The 9,952-nt window shown below is 41.3% G+C and overlaps 1 protein-coding gene across 1 annotated transcript in view; it reads right to left on the minus strand.

Annotated features, from left to right (window-relative positions):
* Nucleotides 1-2,710: 2,710 nt before the first annotated feature.
* LOC123511316 overlaps nt 2,711-9,952 on the minus strand; it is a 20,004-nt gene continuing 12,762 nt past the window's right edge. The window contains exons 2-5 of the mRNA XM_045267098.1: nt 9,878-9,952; nt 4,894-5,003; nt 3,384-3,529; nt 2,711-3,147 (exon numbers count right to left, since the gene is read on the minus strand). The exon at nt 9,878-9,952 is cut by the window's right edge and continues 156 nt beyond it. Coding sequence (XP_045123033.1) covers nt 2,963-3,147; nt 3,384-3,529; nt 4,894-5,003; nt 9,878-9,952 — 516 coding nt within the window. The 3' untranslated portion in view covers nt 2,711-2,962. The remainder of the gene's footprint in view (nt 3,148-3,383; nt 3,530-4,893; nt 5,004-9,877) is intronic.

A 9,952-nucleotide genomic window follows, 5' to 3' on the forward strand; every position in this document is an offset into this window, starting at 1 on the left:
ATATATATATATATATATATATATATATATATATATATATATATATATATATATATATATATTTTTATTTTTTTTTTTCAAAACGCTTTTTTTTTTTTTTTACAGCATTCTATCTATTCTTAAAATATTCTTTTATTCATCAGCTTTTTATTTTCTATTTTTACTACTCTCATATATATTTCAGTACTGATAACTCCAAATATCAAAAACATAATTTTATATGGGCTATTTACTTTGTGGATGGTTTTCTACCTGTGGTTTGTGTTGTAATTAGAATAATGTGTTGATGTCGTGTATAGTGTGACTCAGGTTAGATTACAGTAATCATGACATTTTTTATCACATGTCTTCATTTTCTCTGTTCAGTTTTAGTTTCAGCCAATGCAATACATATATTTGCCACTGTTTCCAAGTGATAAGTCTCTCTATAAGAAGTACTTCTGACTCTCAAACATTATCCATCACAAAGTGATAAAAGCAAAAGATAAGGTTTTGAGGATTAGCCACTTTTCCTCAAATTTGTAGCTTCTAGACAGATTACTTAAATACCTATAATAAAATTGTTTATTGATAATGTAGGTTGATTGGCTAAGTATAAAGGTGTTCTGCCTTGGCTTCCTAAATATGGCTGGAATTACAGAATCTTGAGTAGAATTACATACCTATTGTGACTTTATTGACCCAGTTTAACCAAATTTCCAGAGAAGGGACTCAAGCTCCTTCAACCACAACCATTATGAATAAGAAGTCTTCAAACTCCTTTGATATATTTTGTATGAAAGACTCATGGTAGGCTCAGTCATTAGTACATCAGATCATAACAGTTGCCTGATAATAAGGAATCATTTTGCATTACTTGCTTTAACAAGATTTCATAAACACAATACTACATATTAGTAGGCTGAACTAATTATTTCAGCCTATGGGGGAGAAAGAAAGAGGAGGTTTTGCTTACATTGCGTGGGGGTTCTCCCAATATATGATGAGAGGGTCATAAGGGAGTTCTACCAAATACCAAAAAGTGGAAAAGGGTTTTGTAAGTCTGAAAAGTTTGAGAACTCCTGACTTAGTAGATAAGTAGATAGTTGGTTACTGATAGTATGTATATATGCTGGTTGTGTGATAAAAGAATTATTAGGATATTATTAGATGCAAATACTTATTAAAACACTGCTTGTAGTGCTTTCTTGTTGTACTGAAGTAAGAAAAGGTGCTGCATGCGAATACAAATTGAGAAATCATATGGAACTTGTGTACAACCTATATCTCTGATTCTAGACATCATTAACTTTCAATCCAATTATTTTAAACTCTTATGAATAGAGTAGCTACATAACAAAATATTAGTAGCTATGTTATGTATCCTGTCATTATGAAAAAAAAAAGATAGCTTTCAGAACAGTACTGAAGTAAGGGCTGATGTACTTCAAAATTTTGAGTGTAAAGTGTAAAAAAAAAAAAAAAATGCACTCCTGAATAAGTGTACATTTAGATGAATCTTCATCTGTTCTAGGATGGAGTGTAGCTATATATATTCACATGACATTTTGCATAGCTACCATATTCTTTAATAAAATCAATGATTAGCTAGTACCAATGAATAGACACTGATGAATACTCAAAGTTTCATGAAGTTATCTAGTGCTAATCAAATTATGCTAAACCCTTACTATCATATATTAATCAAGTTAAAGTGCTTATGTAAATTATGGAATAGTTAAAAGTTCAAAATGTAGAGTTTGCATTATATATTGATTTTACATTTATTCTCATTGATCACCAGAATCTGAGTTCAACACAGGATGCTTCCTTATACCAATTAGTTGGGTTCAGGCCTTTCATAAGCCTGGAACATAGTACTAACACTTTGGACATGTTTTATTATGTTCTGGTGCTTAACACTGCTAAAAATTAGGCAAAAATGTAGAGTCTGCTACTGGGAGCTTCCTTATACCAATTACAGTAGTTGGGTTCAGGCCTTTCATAAGCCTGGAACATAGTACTAACACTTTGGACATGTTTTATTATGTTCTGGTGCTTGACACTGCTAGAAATTAGGCAAGAATGTAGAGTCTGCTACTGGGAGATCTATTTATTCTCAGAATATTTTGATTTTGGAGGACAACTGTTCTTTAATGGATATGTTGTGCAGTTCTTCATCAGATGAACAATTATATATAGAATTATGAAAAAAAGGAAAATGTTGGTCTTGTAGAACACTTAGCAGAGTGGGCTAAGAAACAAGTACTAGCTAAAGTAAGAGTAACTTTTGGCTAGTCATCATTACCACCACCATCACCATTATCATTTTCATTCTTGTCCTGATGAATTAAGGATAAATTGTTTTAATTCTGGAGTATAATTTAATAATTCTCCCAAATAAATATAGCTATCTATGTTTAATTTATATAAATTATTACTAAATAACTATTCACTGGCTATTGCTACATCAGCAAACACAATTAACAACAAGTTGTCAACCATCAGGTACCTAGTTTACATTCACTCCAGTGTGTGTGTGTGTGTGTGTGTGTGTGTGTGTGTGTGTGTGTGTGTGTGTGTGTGTGTGTGTGTGTAATTCACTGTTTGATCTGCTGCAGTCTCTGACGAGACAGCCAGGCGTTACCCTACGGAACGAGCTCAAAGCTCATTATTTCCAATCTTGGGATAGGTCTGAGACCAGGCACACACCACACACCGGGACAACAAGTGTGTGTGTGTGTGTGTGTGTGTGTGTGTGTGTGTGTGCATGTGTGTGTTTGTGTGAGAGAGAGAGGGATGTGACACTTGGTGTGATACTGATAAAAAAGAGACTGCTTACCTAATTTCATATTCTCTAATCTAGAATGCAACCACAGTCTTACATTATAAGTGCATGTAGTTTAATCACTCTTCTAAGCCTGTCACATATTACAGAACTGGCAAATAGGATCTTTGATACATGCCAGAATGAAAAAGGCACTTAATCATAGAAGCGATACTGTTTCTGCTCTTCATATCCTGAGCCAAAGCCACTGCGAGTGTGTAAGTCAAATGCAGAGGGAGGTTGCTCCAGCGGGGGACCGCCAGCCATGCTTGTTTTGGCTGTGCCCTTGATGGCGATGTCAGCACAGTTGCGGAACATGACTGCTGATGGCTCAAATTCTTCTGCAGGGGAGTTAGAAAGGCAAAGTATTAGTGAAAGTGATGGACAGGAAAGGTAGAGTGGTTCTTTTAAAAGATCTTCAAGATATTAGATAATTCAATGGATGAACATAAGTGTAAATGGAAAGACACGTTTCATGTAGAGACTATTGCATATAAGCCAGATAACTTCTTGCAGCTCCTTCATTTTATTATAGGCTTTATGGTCTTTATGGTAAAAGAAAACAAGGGTCACTTACTTGCAGTGTTTGTCATCTGCAGCACACAGTGCTTACAAGTGATGCCAAATGGAAGCTTTACAGACAAATTCAGTACCTCCGAGGAGCCATATGGAGTAGTCAGTTGCACCACCTTTGAGTTTCGACCCCCTATCGTCAAGGGATACCTTTATGGAGAGTAACAAGAATAAATAGTTGTTCAAGGAAAGATATGAGAACACTATAAGTAGCTATACTGAAGTGAATATACATTGATGGCATTAATGAATGTTTATGATTTATGTGATGAGGCTCGCCTTTAGCCCTCCTTTAATTCTTCTTTTGTTTCTTAAGATGCTTTATTTATATTTTCAGGGAGATATCAAAACAAATCAGAGTACAGGATGAATTGTTTTTAGAGCCAAACAAAATTTGTATTTATATGATGTGGTACGCCACAATCATTGCACATTTTTCAGATTATATATACTTGGTAGCTACTTATGTGTTGCCTTTGCCAGATTTGCAACACTTTTAGCAAAATGCAGGAAACTGGGTATAAAGATATATATGGCAGGCAAAAGTTCATTCACCAACAAGAAGACAGTCTGAAGGACCATTTTGCAAGTTTGGTGTTATTATCTGACATCAAAGCCAAGTTAATAATTAATTAGCTCTTTATAAAGGGTTATAGCTAGGTTTAAAGTTAGAGTTAAAGTTTGTTGGTTTTAGTTTCAAAATCCATCACATCTGATGGTCTCCAGAACATCAGCCAGGTGAACCCAACTTCCCATTGTGGCACTCCAACCACAGCAATAATCTCCTAGTAAACAGCTTAAGCTCATAAGCCCAAGCAAGACTCGATCTACTGACCTTAGCAATGTTAGGCCAGCACATTACCATTGTACTAACCAGAGGCCAAGCTTAGTTGAAGTACCTAACTAACAGTGCAAACATGAAACTAGTCAGAATACTTAGCTGGAATCTTGTGTGAAATGTTTGCCTGAAGTCTTAAGGTTGAGCAGTGTTAAATAACTGGTTAGAGTGGTAGCTAACAGGAGTGTAACTGATTAACCTCTGAGTGTGACTAACTGCACCACTTTTGGAGTGGGTTTATATTTTAAGAGATTTGGTTCAATTAAAAGTTCAAATCCGTTCAGTCTCGGATTCTTGAAGGTTCATCCTCCTATCAAGGTGATTGTTCAATTTATATTAATGACAATTATGCCCATCTCCATTAAATCATTATCTTGGCAGAAAATTCTGAGAAACCGCAAGTTACAGATATTTCAATGAAGACTACATGATAGATCAGTAGCGATGAAAGATAAACCTTGGTATGTGTTGTGTATACTGAGGTATACCAGACTTGCTGGGTCCCCATAAACTTCCCCTATGTTTTCAGTGTGTGTTGGGAACAACCTGTATGAGTTATATTTAGCTACTGAGATTGCCACACTTCAGCTTGCTGGTCCTTGTAAGCCTCCCTTATCTTATGTTTTCAGTGTTGTGCTGATGTCACCATGTGTGTAGTAAAAGACTGAGAACTCACTCGTCAAAGCAGCTCTGTTTCACAGGCCGGTTTAATCTGCCCTTAGTACACAGCTTGAACCTCAGCTTCCCGCCATGACTGTTTGTGACGTTCACTTGCACTTGGATTGTCTGAAACATGGAATCATTGGCTTAAATGATTTGGATTTCCTGACTTATTTCTACTTGTTTACCTTACTTGACTCAAAATTGTTTCCCTATTTGATTTGGATTATTGAATTTGTTCCTATGGATGCATCTGATTGAAATAGGTTACCTGACCTATCTTATCTGGTTTAACTGGTTTATCTGGCATGTCTCATTTGATTATCTGCTTATATCATCTGGTTTATATGGCTTATCTGTTTGAATTGCATGGTTTAATTCATTTTGATTGTGTTATCTAGCATATATAGCTATGTCATCTGATTTAGCTATCTAGCTTATCTCATTTGGATTTTGCTGACTCATCTTATGTTGATTAACTACTCTATCTGGTTCACCTGCTTTCTCTCAGCTGGTTCACACATGTCAATATGCAACTGGAATTGCCAGCTGCTAGAGTTTTTGGCTGGATTTTGGTGTCATGGGTGGAGAAACCAGTTGCAAAGCAAGACCAACCTGCTGGAAGGTTTGAACACGTGGATGTTGTTATGGTTACGTACGCCACACGGCTGCGGTTAACTGCTACAGCTCACTAGACTGTTATTCTGGCAAAATCGCCAACTTTGTTACGGTCAGTACAGTGGGGATTATAAAACACTCCACAGAGTCCCCACTACTATAACTCACAGCCGCCGTAACCCTCAGGTTCTTTCAAGGTCGCCAACAGTGTATAATTTCCCCCACTGTAAGGGAATCTCCTCAGCAACTCCTTCTCCTCCTGTACCCAACCAAGTAGAATTTATAAATGGTAGATGCTATGTATAACAGGGCGAGGTCTTAATACCCCTAGAGAAACCGCCCACAAGGACAATTCCACCCACTTCTCTATGAAGTATTAATGCCTCTCCACACGCCTTGCACCCAGGCTGTGAGGGTTCACAGACTGGGACAAAACATGCAGTATATATTACTATATTATCTTACTACAACAAGTGCTTCCTAACACCTGTCAGACTGACATCCCTGGCCTACTACTACTGCAATATATGATGTGTACAGCACATCCGGTGATGTACACACAAGCCCAGACACCACCTACGGGTGACACCAGCTATACACGAGTCCAAATACTCGTCGCAGACAAGTCTGGCGGACGACAACTACGCACCACTGGCCGACATGAAGCCTCTCAGCATTCAATAGTGTGCGTGGCTACTACCACTACAATACAGTATACTACTGAAACTATACAAAAGATGGTGGGGCACACAGCCGCCCACCAAACCCCACTGGTGACCACGGCCACCAACAAACAAACAGGACGAGACAATGCCGCGTCTCTCCGCGTCGCCACACCACAGGACGGACGAAAACAGAAATGCAGCCAAACCAACTACACTTTCCCAGAGCAACAAGCCCGTTGCCCAACAGTCACGGTCTACCCAGTAGCAAGCCAGCTACTCAAGGGAGGGCACAACTCCCAGACCAATGACTAATGAGTAACAAGAGACAGCCCAGCAACACGTGTCTCTAACACTGTGCCAGACCGAGAGAGCGTGTCTACCTCCGCTGAAGGCTGGCTGGTACTATAAACAGTATACTACTGATACTACACAACAGATGGTGGGGGCACACAGCCGCCCACCAAACACACTGGTGACCACGGCCACCAACAAACAAACAGGACGAGACAATGCGTGTCTCTCCGCGTCGCCACACAGGGACGGACGCAAAACAGAAATGCAGCCAAACCAACACACTCTCCTAGACAACAAGCCCGTTGTCTACAGCCACGGTCTACCGAGTAACAAGCCAGCTACTCAACAGGAGAGCACAACTCCCAGACCAATGACTAGCGAGTAACAAGAGAAGCCCAGCAACACGAATCTCCCTAACACTGTGCCAGACCGACGAGAGTGCGTGTCTATCTCTGCTGAAGGCTACCTTGAGACTATAAACAGTATACTATTGATACTACACAACAGATAGTGGGGGCACACAGCCGCCCACCAAACACACTGGTGACCACGGCCACCAACAAAACAAACAGGACGAAACAAAGCGTGTCTCTCCGCGTCGCCACACCACGAAGGGACGAACGCACGAGAAATGCAGCCCCAACCGGCCACAGTTTCTCATGACAACAAGCCCGTTGTCCTACACAGCCACGGTCTACCGAGTAACAAGCCAGCTACTCAAGGGAGGGCACAACTCCCAGACCAATGACCAGCGAGTACTTCGAAAGCCCAGCCAACACGCGTCTTTCTCACTGTGCCAGACCGACAAGAGTGGTGTCTTTCTCCGCTGAAGGCTAACTCGGTACTGAGTCCCGCTCGCAACGAGAAGCGAGAAGAGGCAGGCGGGTTGTCTGCTCAGCAGAACAGCCCGAAGGGCCCGCGATGGGTGTAATAGGCTACACATATAATGAAATAATAAATTAAAGGCAGGTTCACATGTCAATATGCTGCTGGAAATGCTAGCCGCTGGAAGAATTAACAGAGCCAGGAGCCCTGATAGCTGGAACATGTTCACACACAGTAGCTGGGAAGTATCAGCTGGTTGGCCAACATTTCTTATAAGAAGAGCTAGTGTTCATCTTAACAAAAGACTATGCACAATTGCAATCAAATTAAATCATCACAAGTATTCAATCCTCACCTCCAACAATGCCCTGCAAAGAGGGAAACAGTCATTGGAGAGAGGCAGCGACCTCATAGAATGTATTTCTACATAGATTGTTTTTGCTGTAGCTATTATTAATTTTTTGGTTCTCCAGACATGCTATTTGCCCCTCACTAGATCCAACATTTTCCCTCTGCCTCTGGACATTGTGATGGGCACCGTCTTAATCCCCTTTAAGCTACTTGTTCTGGTTATGTGGCTTATTTCATCTGGGTTACCTGGCTTATCTCATTTGGGTTGTTTGGGTTATTTAATCTTGGTTAGCTAGTACTATGTGGTTTATCTCCTAACAGTGAGTGACACCCCTAGCTCCCCCTTATTTCCTTATGTTATGTTCTGCTATTGGTTGAGGAGGCTTTGTGTATTGTGACTCGAGAGCTTGAAGAGTTTTTTTTTTTTATACCATGTGGGCTTTTCATGGGAATTTATGGGCTAAAGGGGATACTTCTTAGGGTACCTCCTATTTTAAAGCCCACCCGCTAGGAAACCGTTGCTCCGAGTGAGGAAGCCCAACCTACACTCAGACCGTGGACAGGGTTCGAACCCGTGCGCTTGGAGACCTCTAGGATCCCAAAGCACGCATGGTTCCACTGTACCACGGCGGCACCAAAGTTGCAAGGTACTGCTTCCCCTGATGTGAATTCTTTGTGTGTTCACTGTTCACTGTTTGATCTGCTGCAGTCTCTGACGAGACAGCCAGACGTTACCCTACGGAACGAGCTCAGAGCTCATTATTTCCGATCTTGGGATAGGTCTGAGACCAGGCACACACCACACACCGGGACAACAAGGTCACAACTCCTCGATTTACATCCCGTACCTACTCACTGCTAGGTGAACAGGGGCTACACGTGAAAGGAGACACACCCAAATATCTCCACCCGGCCAGGGAATCGAACCCCGGTCATCTGGCTTGTGAAGCCAGCGCTCTAACCACTGAGCTACCGGGCCGTGTTTTGTGTGTGTGTGTGTGTGTTAGTATCAAATCAGACAGGTGTGAATGCTGCTGTCACACACACACACACACACACACACACACACACACCAAAAAAAAAAAAAAAAAAAAAAGTAGAATGCATTACCAGAGGAAGGAAGTGGTGTGTAGTAATAATATACATATTACAGTACCTACATTCATTTATATGAATATATGTTGATTTTGTTCTGAAAAATTGGACTTCCTGTAAATGTATGTAAATAGGCAGTACACACACACACACACACACACACACACACACACACACACACACACACACACACACACACACGCGCCCGGTAGTTCAGTGGTTAGAGCGCTGGCTTCATAAGCCAGAGGACCGGGGTTCGATTCCCCGGCCGGATGGAGATATTTGGGTGTGTCTCCTTTCACGTGTAGTCCCTGTTCACCTAGCAGTGAGTAGGTGCGGGATGTAAATCGAGGAGTTGTGACCTTGTTGTCCCGGTGTGTGTTGTGTGCCTGTCTCAGGCTTATCGGAAGATCGGAAATAATGAGCTCTGAGCTCGTTCCGTAGGGTAACGTCTGGCTGTCTCGTCAGAGACTGCAGCAGATCAAACAAACACACACACACACACACACACACACCTCTTAATGTGTAGTCCCTGTTCACCTAGCAGTAAATAGATACGCGATGTAACTCGAGGGTTTGTGGCCTCGCTTTCCCGGTTTGTGGATTGTGGTGTGGTCTCAGTCCTACCTGATGATCGGTCACTACGAGCTCTGAGCTCTTTCCGTAGGGGAAAGAATGGCTGGGTGACCAGCAGACGACCATGGTGAATAACACACACACACACACACACACACACACACACACACACACACACACACACACACACACACAATGAGTATCTGATCCTGAGAGAAGAATATGCCAGTCAAGGCACAAGATCGTATAGTAAGAAGCTGAGGAAGGGAAGATGTGTAAGAAATATTAAAAAGTATAGTTTCCCGCAAAGATGTATTGAGACGTGGAACAGTTTGAATGAAGAAGTAGTGTCTGCAACGAGTGTGCATACTTTTAAAGTAAGATTGGATAAGTGTAGATATGGAGACGGGGCCACACGAGCATAAAGTCCAGGCCCTGTAAAACTACAACTAGGTAAAATACAACTAGATATATACACACATATACCTGACACACACACACACACACACACACACACACACACACACACACACACACACACACACACCTGACACACAAACACACACACACACATACCTGGCCCAAAGTGTAGGTCCTCACAATGGTCCCTGTGGCCCACTTGCCTCCTGCTTCATGAGGACGGGGCTTCTC

This window comes from Portunus trituberculatus, chromosome 31 (genome assembly GCF_017591435.1).
Source record: "Portunus trituberculatus isolate SZX2019 chromosome 31, ASM1759143v1, whole genome shotgun sequence".
In the NCBI taxonomy this organism is placed as follows: Eukaryota; Metazoa; Arthropoda; class Malacostraca; order Decapoda; family Portunidae; genus Portunus; species Portunus trituberculatus.